The sequence below is a fragment of the Rhipicephalus sanguineus genome, chromosome 10, assembly GCF_013339695.2.
Source record: "Rhipicephalus sanguineus isolate Rsan-2018 chromosome 10, BIME_Rsan_1.4, whole genome shotgun sequence".
In the NCBI taxonomy this organism is placed as follows: domain Eukaryota; kingdom Metazoa; phylum Arthropoda; class Arachnida; order Ixodida; family Ixodidae; genus Rhipicephalus; species Rhipicephalus sanguineus.
Window position 1 is genome coordinate 152569417 of NC_051185.1, and position 15561 is coordinate 152584977.

The 15561-nt window shown below is 50.2% G+C and overlaps 1 protein-coding gene across 1 annotated transcript in view; it reads left to right on the top strand.

The window, feature by feature from the left end:
* LOC119372600 (mitochondrial tRNA-specific 2-thiouridylase 1) overlaps positions 1–15561 on the top strand; it is a 72681-nt gene that overhangs the window by 40413 nt on the left and 16707 nt on the right. The window contains exon 6 of the mRNA XM_037643080.2: positions 4404–4504. Within this exon, the coding sequence (XP_037499008.1) occupies positions 4404–4504 (101 nt within the window). The remainder of the gene's footprint in view (positions 1–4403; positions 4505–15561) is intronic.

Sequence of the window (15561 nt, forward strand, 5' to 3'; positions counted from 1 at the left end):
TTGAATGTGCCCACATAACATATAAAAAACCCAGGCAAAACCAAAATATTGACTGAACAGGCATGTTCGATCTCTCATGGAATAACCCCCCAGGCTTAACTGTACTGATTATGTGCGTCTGTGTAAGACCTGTGAAACCTCTATGAAAATTTTGATCAAGCAGATGTGCCCATGGGTTTTTCTGTGACCCATCGAAGAAAATGATGAAGGCCCACACCGTAATTCTGTTACAGCCAGGATATGTTTCGTGCTGGCATACAGTTTCTTACAAAAGTTACTGTGTCTGCTAGGTGTGGAAAGTAGCCAGCATAGGAATGATGAGTAGCTCATGGATTTGCCTAAACTTCGTTATTCTCGCTGCATGCGGATTTGTGACTTTGAAAACGAGACATTTGTGTCAAAATATTGCATTACAAATGCGATCATTTACAATGATTATGCACCTGCACAGATACAGATTGCCTTCAGTGTGTCACTCCAATTAATTGCGGCGAAGATATCCTAGATCACCGAGCACAGCACACAGATTTCGGATGCAGGCCTTCTGTCTTCACTAACTGGAGCAGCGCTGGTGTACAGGTTATGAACAGCCTGTTTAGTGAATATGCATAAATAAAAACAAGCTTCTCAGAACATAAACGACAAAAGGAATCTGAAAATGATCCACTTAGTGAAGCACTCTTTCCCGTGATGCCACCTCGTGTGCTCGGTCGTATTTATTAAGTGTAGCTCACTGCAGAGCAAGAGCAGTGAACAGGGTCGTCCACTCTTGGTACGAACACGGCGTCGCATGGCTGGGCTCCGCGGGGCGCCAGCGCTAACGGTGCGGCCGCGCATCGAAGCTGATCGGCACAGGCGCACAAGAGCTCGGAGGCGGGGTTTCGTTTCGATTGAAAAGCGCGGGAGCGTGCCGTGCGTGTTTTGCCATGAAGCAAACTTAAAGCACCTCAGGAACCATGACGCGTTGCAGGAAAGCGCGCTTCGCTCAGAGCAACGTGTTATGTAGTCACGGTATTTGAGAATTGAGCGGCCCCTCTTTTTAGGAGGGGAGCTCCTTATTCTCTCACGATGTCCGTTGTCGCCGTCGTCGGCGTACGTCCCCGTCGGACCGACACACAGGTGTTACCAGGCCCGAAGCCAGGGCGGGGGGGGGGGGGGGGGGTAGGGGCCCTGGCACCCCCCCCCCCGCAATTTCGGTGAACAGACAATGAACTTTATTTGATCCTGAGGAGCTTTCGCGGGAACCCCTGTCGGGGACCCGCGGAAGCCGCTGGCCGCGTCCAAGTCGGGGCTGGAGTAGGTGTTTTTACCGTAAATAAATAATGAGAATATGTGTTTTTCTGAAATAGTCAACGTTTTCAGCAAGTGCCCCCCCCCCCTGAAAAAATTCCTGGCTACGGGCCTGGGTGTTACATATACCGTAGATAGAGCATTCATAGCGCGAATATGGCTTAAAAATAGACCGTACTATGTCCGTCCATCTGTCCGTCCGACTGTCCGCGCATCTGTCCGTCCGTTCGTCAATCTGTCCATCTGTGCGTCGATGTATACATTAAAATGGTACTATGGTATTGAAAAAAGAGGGACCGCTCAATTCTCAAATACCGTAACTACACAACACGTTGTGCTGAGCGAAGCGCGCTTTCCTGCAACGCTTCGTGGTTTCTCAGGCGCTTTACGTTTTTTGCTTCACGGCAAAACACGCACGGCGTGCTCCCGCGCTTTTCAATCGAAACGAAGCCCCGCCTCCAAGCTCTTGTGCGCCTGTGCCGATCAGCTTCGATGCGCGGCCGCACCGCTAGCACCGGCGCCCCGCGGAGCGCAGCCACGCGGCGCCGTGTTCGTACCAAGAGTGGACGACCCTGTACCAGTGCTGTAGCAGACGACACGAAGCACCTCCCCAGGGTCCCTGTGCGCCTGCACCGCTTGGCTTCCATGCACAGCTGGGCCGGACACACCGGTGCTCTGCAGAGTGTGGGCACGCTTAGCTGTGTTAATGTGTAGCTGTTGTGTAGCTTTAAAAGCCATAATGGCAAGTGGAGATTTTGAAGATGCCTGGGAGAATTTCTTCGCAGGCATTGTGCACTCTCTCGGTAGTGGCAGATCAATTCATTGCAAAGGCAGTTTAACCCTTTGAGGGTTTTCACCGTACATGTACGGCAGAAGCTTACTGGTACCAAAGTGTTTTCGCCGTACATGTACGGCATAGCGTTTATTTTTTAAACGCGCGCTTTTTTCAATCATTTCTCTTGATTAGTCTGTGCTGCCACACTTCGGGAATACGTGGAATTTTTTTCATGCGCCGATGTCTCTCCGTTGTATTTCATTTTTGCTTCCCAAAACGGCGCGCCGGCTATCGCTTGCCCATCCGAGCACGTTCGCGGTGCAGCTGGTTTAAAGTGCGCGCTTTTTTTGACCATTTCGCATGTTTTGCATGTGCTGCCACGCTTCGGGAATATACATGAAATTTTTTTCATGCGCCGATGTCTCTCCGTTGTTGCTTTTTTTATCCTTCGCAAAACGGTGCGCCGGCTATCGGTTGCGCGACCGAGCGCGCCCGCGGCGCGGTTGGTTTAAAACGCGCGCCTTTTTCGATCAGTTCTCTTGTTTGGGAATACGGCAATTTTTTTCATGCGCCGATGTCTCTCCGTCTTTTTTTTTTTTTTTTTGCTTTCCAAAGAGGCGCGGTGGCTTTAAATAGTGCATCAGAATGCACGCACGCGGTGCGGCTGGTTTCGGTTTCGTCCTTCGGGTGGTTTTCGCTTTTTGCATCTGCGAAGCAGATGGCTGTTTGATTTCTAATCTCTCAAAGGGTGACCGCTCGTTACTATCTCGTTTATTGCTCCCCGGGGCACGATTATATCTGTTTCCATGCGGCGCTAAATTACACAAACGACGCCGCCGTGACTGCGTTTCCTGTTTTAGGGTCTCGGAAAAACTAACTACGTCTTATTGGCGATAATACGACGGATTAGTGTTAGCTTTTTCACTCATTTTGCTTTCCGAACGGGCGCACAACCATAGAGTATTCTTCCGTGCGCTCACAGACGCAGTTCGCACGCTATGGAAGCGCGCGCCGGTTGCTCTGCTGCCGGTGAGTCGAGCAGCGATTCTTCCGATGTGGACTATGCCCAAGGGCCGAATCGGAATGTGATTCATTGGATTTCAGTTTGTGACAAGGATTTTGTGACCAGTTCAGACTCCGATGACGATCAAGGAGCGACATTTGAAAAGCGTGCGCGGCGAGCCATGCTTCAAAGACTAACGCTGAAAAGTTTTTAGTGATAGAGCACGAACATTTTTAACCGGAAAAGCACTCTGGTGCGCTTATTTTTGTATGTCTGTGAGCTATGTATAATACAATGCATAATTTTTATTTATAAAAAGCTGTTGAATTTTTTTTTTAGGATTTTGCTTGATTTTACTACGAATAAACCATGTGTATGTAACAACAAAAATGATTTTTTTGTCACTTTACGGTCACGAAAAAAAATTTTAGACAATTTTTTTCCGAAATAGAATCGTCTGAAGAATTTATTTCAGCAATAAACAAATTACGCATTTTTGGACTGGATTTCGCGAAAAAATTCGACCCTCAAAGGGTTAATTAATGCACGCAGTGGGTTCTGCTTCACAAACCAAAAATGTTTACTTTGTCACCAGAAAGGTTGTTAGCACTTTGTAACAAAAACTGTGCAAAGAAAAAAACCAATGCTTTTGTCACAAATTCGCACACGTATTGAAGGGAAAGTCCATATTCAATGCGCTACTGATATAAGGACTGCTTTTCATGGCATTTTTGAGTTCGGAACGGATTCAACTGTATGATATTCAGCCAACAAATCTCTGCGCATGCGTGACTAAACGACATGAATAATTTCTTGGCAGCCAGGTAATCACATTCTTTTTCTGAAAGTATGATTGAAGGATGACTAGTGCAGTTGTCACTTAATCTTATGCAAAATGCTCTAGTGATTTCTTGTGTGCACTGATTCACAGGTTTGTATTTTACGGTTGCGGTGCAGTGCTTTTGTCCTTCTCTTTTTTTGTCCGTTTTCTAACTGTGCTGCACTGTAAGTCATTCCACGAGGAAACATGTATGTTTGGGTCGGCGGTGCCAGTATTTCTTTGAGGACTACAATTTCTCTTTTGCTGTAGTATTTTCTGAAGCCTCCAATAACTTTTCCTTCCTCCATGTATAATGGCATGATTTCAGATCACAGTTTCGTGTTGCATTATGCCTACAATTTAAAGTTTTCTGTCAATGTGTGGCCATATTGGCTTGTCTTTGCTCAGTTACAATGAAAACGAGGAATTGTTGGATAAACATTTTACAGTCCCTTTACCATTCGGCCATAACAACTGTTGCTGAGCTAACGCTATTAATGTGTTGTTGTTTGCAGGTGTCCACTCCTGGACAGTAGGTCAGCGCTGCAACATAGGCGGCTGCCCTGTGGCCTACTACGTGGCACGGCTCTGCCATCGTACCCAGCGCATCAGTGTAGTGAGTGGATTTGTTAATTCCATTACACATACCTCCCTCGATTTGCCCGAAAGACTCCAGATTTCTGACCAGTCTTCCCGATTGTACGATCGCGGCCATAAATCTCCCAAAAACTGCCTCAGCCCAATTTCCAAAAAAAAAAGAAAGAAAAAAAAGCTACAGTACCGGTATGATCGTGAGACCATCGCCACGGCACCCCATCATGCCTGCAGTAACTATGCAGCACACAACCACTTATGGCTTGACTGCGCTACAGTTGTTCTAAAGTATGGCCAAGTCTGTGAGTACCTGGCGCTCACCGGTGTTGTACTGCATCAGGTTGACTGACGGATAGTAGTGAAACCCAGATAGTGCATTTTGAAGCGATTTCAATTGGCAAAGCACCAAGCAATGTCTGCCAAGGCAGAGTTTGCGAGGCATGTAAAAGAGAAAGCATGCAATGGCCAGCTTGCCGGTAGATTTGGAACTCACAGTGTGAATTGGTAAGTATAGTAATACCTCGTTAACTCGAAGTAGTAAAAACCAGAAAAAATTTCTAGATAAGCAGATTTTCACGGGGTGTCTACCGACCGGGAAAACCAGGAATTCTCAGGGATTTTCGATAGTCTGGAAAAACTCAGGGAAATTCTGTTCCCATCAGGGAAAATCCACAGTAACATTATTGAACGGGAAAGAAAGTCGCGGTAAAGCCGGCTCGAGGTTTTGTGAACGCATTTTTTCAAATCGAACGGCCACTGCGGCTGTGGGGAAGGAGCTCATCTCGATGCTCTTCTCGCCTTCGGAGCGGTGGAGTAGGAGACAATCCGGCTAATGTGTGGCATGCGGGAACCATGAACAACAGCGCATCGTATCGCGCAATGTTGTCAGGGTGTTCTGCGACTACACCGTGTAGTTCTGTATTCTTTGTCATGCGTGCTGTGTGTTGGCGCCCAATATGGTGTCTTGTTATCGCCGCGTGCCAAGCAACAAGCATGATTAACTGCAGAGGTGGTAGCAGTAGATGTGACGAGCTTGAGTTATCTTGCAAGCGATCGCAATCGTTCAGGAAGCGGATGTTGTCGACAAGGCTAGTACCGTGCAAGCCACCCCGATCGGCGAGATAAAAGACGACGACGCTTGTTGGCGGTTATCGGAGAGCTCACTCGCTCTGATCCCGAGCTTCAAAGATGCTATTTAGGACTCTGTGAAGAATAGAATAAATTTCCAGGCAAGAGCGAGCGTAACTAACAGGCCCATTTACAGCAAGTGAAAGCTTTTTTTCTTTTTCTTCCCCGGTGAGGGCACTGCTGAAACAAGTTTTAGGCAGTCAACCGATATTTTTTGGGGCTGCAGCTCGCAATTATCAGCCACGCAACTGCTTATGTGGATGTTTTGCTACAAAGCCGAATTACAAAGCTTTTCAGAGCCTAGGCATAGCGGCGCCCGAAATTCGCGACACCGGCACGGGTCCCACTTGCTCGGTTCGGCGCGCGATGTCGGAAAACGGAAACATGGCCACCATAATAGGATGTGCCGTAATTCAGGCAGTTGCCGTGCTTTCATGCGATCTTAACCCGCAGCTTTTTTGCTTTTTTTTGCAATAGCAATTATATAGACACAGTTAAAGCTAAAGTTCAGTACCATTACAGCCAAGTTCAACCTCGCTACAGCCAAGTTCAACCTCGCTACAGCCAAGTTCAAGCCTCGCTACAGCCAAGTTCAAGCCTCGCTACAGCCAAGTTCAACCTCTCTACTGCCAAGTTCTGCCTAGATACAGCAATAAAGCAATGCGCGAGACCGATCAGCTTCGCTGTGCATCGAGCTTTGCGCGGCTTAGCACAAGCTTTGAGCCATCTCTTTCGCCCGTCTGCTTATTGTAATATGTCTTTTGTAACCTGCTGCTAAAATACGTTCTCTGCTTTATTCTTATTTTTTAACAGTCTGCGAACGGTCTAGCTAACGCTCTAGCTAGCTAGCTAGCTAGCCGCCTACGTCTGGATGCTCTGATGATCGCATCCTTAACTTTGTGGAGACCGAAATTGGCGTGTGAGGGTAAGAGCATTTGACGAATATGACTGCAGGGTCGTGACATGGATAACGGGAAATCCCTGTCGCGTATGTCGTCAAACCCTTTCTTCCAGACACGTGTGGCACATACTCGTTTACCCCGGGCCCCGGTGTACGGGTATGCGCCACAGGTGTTTGACAGTTTATATATACCCGGGAACGGCGAGAACAGACATTGGTAACTTAAGGGGGGACGTGGGTCCTAAAATGTTTTTCTTTATTTTTGAGTCAATATGAACCAAACTCCACTGTCTTGACCAGTTTTTTATGCTGATTTCAAATCTGTAATTAGTTTTTAATAGCTGCACTAGTTCAAAAGATCTCGAGGTTCGAAAAAATAATTAGTGCCTGCTTCTTACGGGGCTTTTAGGCAATTTCGACCTACTAAAACCAATATGCAAGTGCATGGGCCCAATGCCCAGATCATGCTGTAGGGGGTGATGCTATTTTTATTCCCTTGAGAGCACTGTGAAGGTCAGAAAACAGATGAACATTCACTGGCGGTTATTTTTTCTGATTCACTCTCATTAGTATCTTTAATTAAAATTTGTAAAATGGTGCTAGAGTAATGCAAATAGCATCACCCCCCAGATCGTTTCAATACGAGTAAAATGATACCAAATTTGTGATTTTTACTCAGCAACAACATGGAAAAAAAACCCGTAAGGCTGAGTGCGTTGAGCAAAAATATCAAACTGAGAAAAACGCATTTGAAGTTTCAGACAACTGTAACTTTTGTGGAAGTGCAGCCACAGCACTAGTGGCTATATCATTTGATAGGTTTCTTCTTCACGAGAACAGCCATACCAAATATGTGACCATGACCTGCCAATGTACTGGCAAAATCTTCTTATAAAGCCACATAGTGCACCCAGTACCAGAGTGATAAACTCCACCTTTAGCAATTCATAGGCCTGTACCAATTCCTTGCAAGCTAAAGAAATACAAAATTTGTCTATGAATGTGGCTTTGCAACAGGCAAATAAAATAGAGAGATTAAGTCTAAAAAGCACGTGGGTTATTTATTAAACCAAAAATCAGTTATTATTGTCCAGCAATAGCACTTGGCTCAACAGCAGGCAAGGGCTGTACTCTGGGTCCCCTGCTGGTTTGTGTAATTTTGAGTCTGTGCTTGGTGTCACTACTGTATAAGTGCTCCTTTTGCAACTTCCAATGTCAGTTTTTAACCTTCTCAAGGCTGTGGAGCACAAATCAATTTCCCAAAGTGTAACACGGCGTCTCTGCAATTTCGGTGTTGCTCTGTCAGGTCGTGGTTGAAGCGACTACCGTTGCACCCTTGTCGACAGTATTTGTGGCCCTAATTTAATGCATTTCACTACAAATGACATTAATTATCTTAGCACCACTATCACCAGCTACCTTCTACGAGAAATGCTTCTCGCGCGAGTCGCACCTATGATAATGAAGCACAGGCTTTGAAAGCAGCCTATACCCTCTGCCTTGAAAAAGGTCACTGCTTGAGCCGAACTCGGAACGAAGCACAAGCCCAAAGAACGTTTTTATCATCGGATAAGTCCACGCGGATAAATTCTGTGCCATTTTCCTTGCCGCCGTTCACCAACATCCAACGGCTTGAACTTCCGCTGCTTCGTTGCGCGCTGCGATGCCAAGCACTCCTCCCGTCGCCGTATTTCCCGCGCACTCGGCAGTCCCGCATAGTATGCCATACGAACGCGGTTTCGAATGCCACTGAAGCGTTGCCTAATGATCCGATGGCTCCAGCTTGACCAAAGGGAACCGGGCGGTTCTCGTAGACTCGACGCTCCAATAGCGACAAGTAGTTTCGGCATTGCGCCCTCGTACGCTTGGCGCGTCTTCTTTACACGAGAATCTCCGGATGTGCCAGCACAAAATAAGGTAACTGTGTGTCGGCGGGCCGCATGAACGCGAGCATAAGCAGAGGAAGATGACACTTGTAACAACACACGAGCACACGACACCGGCAACACGGCAGTCGTGAGCGCAGAACAAAAATACAAAAACAAAATGGCCGCCTCAGGTTGCGCCAGCCAATGGGAGGCGCGAGAGAAGGGGCTCGCCTCGCGCGCGCGCTCTGGCCAATGAGCGTTCTACAACCACCCTTCGGAAAAGTGCCGATAGCGGCTGTTCTGTTGCAGCGACGCCATTTTGAAACGCCGCAAAATGTACACAAAGAAAACAGCTTCAAAACAAGCCAAAGATGGCGGCAATCAGCCAGCTGCTGCGCCCGCGGCGCGCGCGGGAAGTTTGAACAAATTTTGCCTGTTGAGATGCATTTTGCGGCTCCCGTGGCGTCTTAAAAATAAGTTTTAACCCATTTCCAGGGCGAAATCGGCGATAATATATTGAGGGCAGCTGCTTAGGGGTGCAAACATGCCTAAAATGCGTTTTTCTCAAAACTGATTTTCTGTCCATTTTTTACTATTCTAAGACCCGCATCCCCCCTTAAATGCGAGAGCGTTAAGAAAAACCGACATCAGCGTTGACCCGACGAATGTAAAGAATGAAAATTAGGATCCCAGCAGGAATCGAACCCAAGCATTTTGCGTGGCAATCAGGTATTCTACCACGGAGCCACGCCAAGTCTATAAACTGGTTTGTAAAAACAGCCTATGCAGGCGTAATGTCGGTGCAAATTCAATTGTGGTTGTGTTGCTGGCTATCTAATTTTGCAAGAAAGCAATAAACACTACATGATACACTGGCGATGTGTACTCCTACGATACAGGCGTCATATCAGATTAACGTCTGTGGTTCCAGTCTTGGCTCCGCTTTTATAGCAGTCTAATAAACATTACATTTGTATTCCTATGATTCAGCAAGCTACAGTCAAACCTCGTTAATACGTACCCGCTTTAAACGTACTAACGGTTAAAACGTAGTTGCGACGAATCCCCGACCGAGTCCCATAGAGCTCAATGCATTCGCTGACCGCATAAGCCGTAGTGGTTCGCCCTGTGCCTACCGGTTAGTGCGTACCCTGCGTACCGCGACAACTTTTTGTGCCATAAAATTTTACTGCGCCGCTCAACTTCCCGACGCCAGAATGTGCCGCCAAAGGTCTTCCGCCTTTTTGAGAAGTGCGCAGACCAGTCGATCCCCGATTCCGACTTCCGCGCGATTGCGTCGACGCCTTTGCGGGTAAGCATCGGGAAAGAACGAAGGCGAGGTGGCGGCCACCGACGAATGCGCCGACATGACTTATTGCCGACAACCTTATCACAATACAGTCAAACCTCCTCAATACGTACCCGCTTTAAACGTACTAACGGTTAAAACGTAGTTGCGACGAATCCCCGACCGAGTCCCATAGAGCCCAATGCATTCGCTGACCGCTTAAGCCGTAGTGGTTCGCCCTATGCCTACTGGTTAGTGCGTACCCTGCGTACCGCGATAACTTTTTGTGCCATAATATTTTACTGCGTCGCTCAACTTCCCGATGCCAGAATGTGCCGCCAAAGGTCTTCCGCCTTTTTGTGAAGTGCGCAGATCAGTCGATCCCCGATTCCGACTTCCGCGCGATTGCGGCGACGCCTTTGCGGGTAAGCATCGGGAAAGAACGAAGGCGAGGTGGCGGCCACCGACGAATGCGCCGACATGACTAATCGCCGACAACCTTATCACAATAAGTATCTTCAGCTATCTGCTCGGGCACGCGTGCAGCGCAGCGCTACATTTTAAGCCTACTGCACGCTTTCATTAGGCGACAACCTGAACGCGCTGGGCAGCCGATCGCTGCCGCTTCGTTGCTCGCGGCCGTCTTCAAGGCTGAAGTTGAATTAATGGCACAAATGCTCGGACAGGGACGAAGAACTTCAGCCATGTACCAACTAGCCCGACAGCAAACGCTACTAAGCCGTCATCAGGCGCGCACCGCGTTGTAGAAGCGAAAGCAGGTCGCTGTTGCGTAGTTAGCGTTGCGGGCACCGTGGTTGCGGGTCGCGGGCGCCGAGAGACCTCGCTGCATTGACGCTATCACACTAAACGCACGTGTACGATACAGCAAGCGTAGCGCAGTTTTAACCATACTGCACGCTTTTATTAGGCGACCACCCAACGCGCCTCCGTCCGCGGCCAGGACCAATAGAGCATCGCGGAGTGCGCATCGCTTGCATGAAGCTCGTCATCGCTGCGTTAACCGAACAAGCTACTCGCCGCATCTTTGCACGATCTGGAGCGAAGTGGGTACGAACAACATTCCCACGATAAATGCGCGCGTGCGGCACAGCAAGCGGCCCGGTAGCGACGGCGTGAGGCGAGTAGGCGACGCGCTGAGCGCAACTAGCCGGGAGACGATCGGCGCCACGCGGCCGTACCGCGTTTCACTGGAACTGTGTCAGTTTTCGTTTAGTAGCAGATCGCGGTTAGACGCACGCACATATACCGCGGAAAGCAGACACTGCCCGTTCTGTCGCTATGTCGGTCACTGCGTTCACCGCGTATCCCGGACCCTGCAATAGTTTCGAAATGCTCTTCGGCGTCGCCACTACGCGCTATCGGGCGGTCGTGCGAGTGTGCCAGGATCTTTTCTCCACTTTGGCAAAAAGAAAGAAAAGGCTTTGCGGTGGGTACTTTAGGCAATATTTGCTGTGGCACTCTATTTATTTGCTGGCGGCGATGGCGTACGCTAGGAGATGCAAATTTGTACTTGGTGTTTGATGGTTTAGTACGGAACCACCTTGCTATTTCACTTAAATATATTGGTTTTCCTTTGTCTAGGTCACCTTAAAGTATTCTTATTGTCACAAATCTGTAGGTAGCAGAGCCAGAAGTAGCAATAGTGTGAATAGCAGTGATAACTTGAGGCGCTTTGTGCCTCTAGAACACGTCTGAGGCGTTTCCTGGCGGCTCAGGTTCTCCCGAAGAAGTGGTAGAAGAATGCACGTTAGTGAATAGGCTCCCAGCGAACGCTTTACACCAGCAGATAAGTAAAATATGAAAAATCACTGCTGTTTTATGTTCTCAATTAATTATGAGCGCCGACTCTGTAGTTCATCGTCTTCACACGATGCCTCACAAACAATATCGCTACCAACGTTGTTGCTGCTCTACACCTGTCGGTGGATGCGGTATTATGAAAACAAAAATACGCTTGCGGACAAGGTAAGACTGCACAGCGGTATTTGCGTAATTGTGTGTAGGCTTCTTAATGACGTTCTTGCAAGCAGATGGCAACCTACTAGCTGGTCGCCAAGTAGAGCCGCGACACCCATAAATTACAGAAGTGTCACGCAAAAACCACTAACAGCGCAGCGGTTAAAGAGCTGTCATGTTAAGCAGCCAAACAAACCCTAATACAGTAATACCTCGTTAACTCGAACTCGCATATCTCGAAAAATTGGCTAAGTCGGAAGTTTTCCGCGGTACCGAACTGTAGAGGTCGCCACAATTCAGCCTTTTGATTAGGCCGCCACTGGAGTGTGGCGCCCCCTGTTACTGCCGTGCATCATATATATGTTCGTGCCCCAATAAAGTCTGGGTTACACTTTCGTCCGAGCGAGCAGCGTGTACGCGTCAGTCTCTGCGTGTCCGTGCCCCTGCGGCACTAACCACGCGACATGGTGTCAGAAGTGGGATGACATCGCGTGACAGTAAGTTCGGAGCGTAGGAATAACGCCCCCCAGCCCTAGGCCTTACCACGACGGCACGGCAGCACGATGGACCTCGAGAACGGCGAGCCGCCAAAACTGTACGGCGTGAACCTTCAGCCACCGGCACCGTTCGACCTCGCGAACCCGGCAACATGGTCGACATGGCTCAGCCGCTACGAAGACTTCACCGCGGTTTCAGGACTGACAAAAGCGTCGGAAGATGTGCAGGTACGCTCGCTACTGTACTGCATGGGCTTGGAGGCACGTCCGCTCCTCGAGACGTTCTCGCTCGACGCCGAGTCGCTCGCCTCGTACCAAGTTGTTGCCGCCCGCTTCACTGAGCACTTCGTGCACCCGGCCAACGAGCTCTACGAGTCGTCGCGGTTCCACAGGCGTGTTCAGCTACCCGGCGAAAGCGTCGACACGTACTACGCGGAACTGTGCAGAATGGTGAAGCGCTGCAACTACCAGTCAGCTGCTGTCGAGGAAAGGCTCGTACGCGACCGGTTCGTCGTCGGCCTCCGCGACTCTCGCCTCTCGGATCAGCTGGGCCGAAACTCTAAGCTGACGCTCAAGGAGGCATGGACACAATCCCGTCAGTCCGAAGACGCCGACAAAGAGAAGGAGTTGACCCAGAACCGCACCGAGCACGCACGCGAGCTCAACCTCGACGCCGCGAAAGCCAGCAAGTTCGCCTCTAGTCGCCGCTCTGGAGCTAAGCCTACTACGTCGCAGCGGACAGCCGAGTGCGCTCGCGAGCCGTCCACATGTGAATTCTGCGGCCGCGCGCCTCACCGACGTTCGGACTGCCCGGCTCGACGCTCCGCCTGCAACTTCTGCAAAAAGAAAGGCCACTTCGCCGAAGTTTGCCGCTCGCGGAAGCACCAGCAGAACAAGCTCGGCTCCGTTCACCTGCATGCCGTGGGCACGCCCGCCGCTGCAAAGTTCGTCGACGTGACCGTTGACAACTACACAGCGCAGTTCAAAGTCGACTCCGGCGCCGAAGTATCTGCTGTACCCAGCGACTTCCCTACGCTGCCTGCCAAGCTCGACAAAGTCGACAGTCTGCTCACTGGCCCTGGAGGACAGCCACTTCGCGTGCTAGGCTCGTATCTGGCACGACTTCGGTGGCAAGGAAAAACAAGCAGCCAGCGCCTATACGTAATCCACTCACTCACTGTGCCTCTTTTAGGACTGCCAGCGCTCCAAGCCCTGAAAGTTGTGAAATTTCTTGACGAACTCAAGACTCCCAAAGCAACGCTGCACGCCGAGATCTTCAAAGGATTGGGCACTCTCAAAGACGAATACGTTATTCGACTGAAACCCGATGCCGTGCCCTTCTCGCTAAGCGTCCCCCGCAGGATCCCCATCCCGCTGCTCGAGGTTGTCCGCCGCGAGCTGGACAAATTGGAAAGCGCGGGAGTGACCCGCAGGATCGACAAGCCAACTCCATGGTGCTCTGGCCTCGTTGTCGTCAGGAAAGACGATGGTTCCTACCGGCTATGCGTCAACTTGACTCAACTCAACAAAGTCGTCCTCCGTGAACGGCATATTTTGCCAACGGTTGAGCAAGTCCTTGGCCTCCTCGGTGACGCAACAGTTTTTTCAAGGCTGGATGCGACCGCAAGCTTCCATCAGGTGAAGCTTTCTGCCGATTCCCAAGAGCTGACGACATTCATCACCCCATATGGCCGATACTGCTTTTGCCGGCTCCCCTTTGGCATCACCTCCGCTCCCGAGTACTTCCAGAAACAGATGGCAAGAATCCTGGAGGGCCAAGAAGGGGTCGCCAACATGATAGATGACATTCTGGTTTTTGGACGCACCCGCCAGGAGCATGACGCCAGACTGAGCCTGGTGCTATCTCGCCTTGCAAAAGCAGGCATCACATTGAACGAGGACAAGTGTCGCTTTGGGGTATCTGAGGTCTCCTTCCTTGGTGTTCTCGTCTCAGCTAAGGGTATCAGGCCGGATCCAAGCAAGGTTGAAGCAGTCAAAGCTATGGAAGCTCCCACAGACGTCGCGGGTGTTAGACCACTGCTTGGAATGGTGAATCATCTTGCCAGATTCCTGCCACACATCTCGGACGTCACAGCACCCATCAGAGCCTTGCTGAACAAGTCTGCGAGCTGGGTGTGGCAGCATGAGCAAGAGGCAGCATTCAAGAAGGTCAAAGAACTCTTGACGTCAGACAGGTGCATGGCCAAGTACCACCCGTCGTATGCCACGACAGTATCCGCAGATGCAAGCTCTTTCGGACTCGGCGCAGTACTGCTGCAGACTCAACCCTCGGGAGAGCGTCGCCCAGTCGCATTCGCTTCGAGGTCAATGACGAGTACCGAACAGCGTTACAGCCAGACCGAAAAAGAAGCTTTGGCAACGACATGGGCTATCCAAAGGTTCGACGAGTTTGTCCGTGGCATCACCTTCGACGTCGAGACAGACCACCTGCCTCTCGTCTCACTTCTGGGCAAGATGGAACTGGATATGTTGCCGCCTCGTATTCAGAGACTACGGCTCAAGACAATGCAGTACCAGTTTCGCATGCTGCACGTGCCAGGAAAACTGTTAGCAACAGCAGATACCTTATCACGTATCACCCACAAGGCATCCACTCCTGTGGACACGGTGGAACTCTTCGCAGCACAAGTAGTCAGGTGCATGTCAGAAGTCTTGCCACTCCGCCCTGAAGATGTACGACAGGCACAAGAATCCGATGCAGAGTGCAAGGCCCTCATCTCCTTCTGCCAGCAAGGTTGGCCACGAAAGACCAAGCTACCTCTGCATGTGTCAAAGTACGCCTCCGTGGCAGACGAGCTCTCTGTCTGCGACGGTATCCTGCTGAAAGGTCCCCGGATTGTCATCCCATCATCTCTTCGGCCAGCGGTCTTGACGCTGTTGCACGAAGCCCATCAGGGCATCAACAGAACCAAAGCCCTAGCTCGGGAGTCAGTTTGGTGGCCGGGTATCTCAGCAGACATCGCCTCTCTCGTCACCAACTGCGAACAGTGCGCATCCACCCGGGTGAACCTTGCGGAACCCTAGTCTCCACAGCTCTACCTGGACGCCCTGGGAATTTCTCGGAATGGACTTGTTCCATCTCAATGGCCAGACGTTCCTCCTGGTGGTGGACTACTACTCGAAGTTTCCCGAGGTGGTGACCCTGAGAAGCACTACAGCTCGGGCAGTCATCGATGCTCTCAAAAGCATCTTCGCACGCCACGGAATCCCACAAGACGTCAGGTCGGACAACGGTCCACCGTTTTCGTCGCAAGAGTTTGCGGCATTCGCAGTGTCTTATGGCTTCAACCATGCGACCAGTAGCCCACACTACGCCCAGTCAAACGGAGAGGCAGAGAGGATGGTACGAACAGTCAAGGACCTGTTCCGGAAGTCCAAAGACCCTCACCTCGCTCTGCT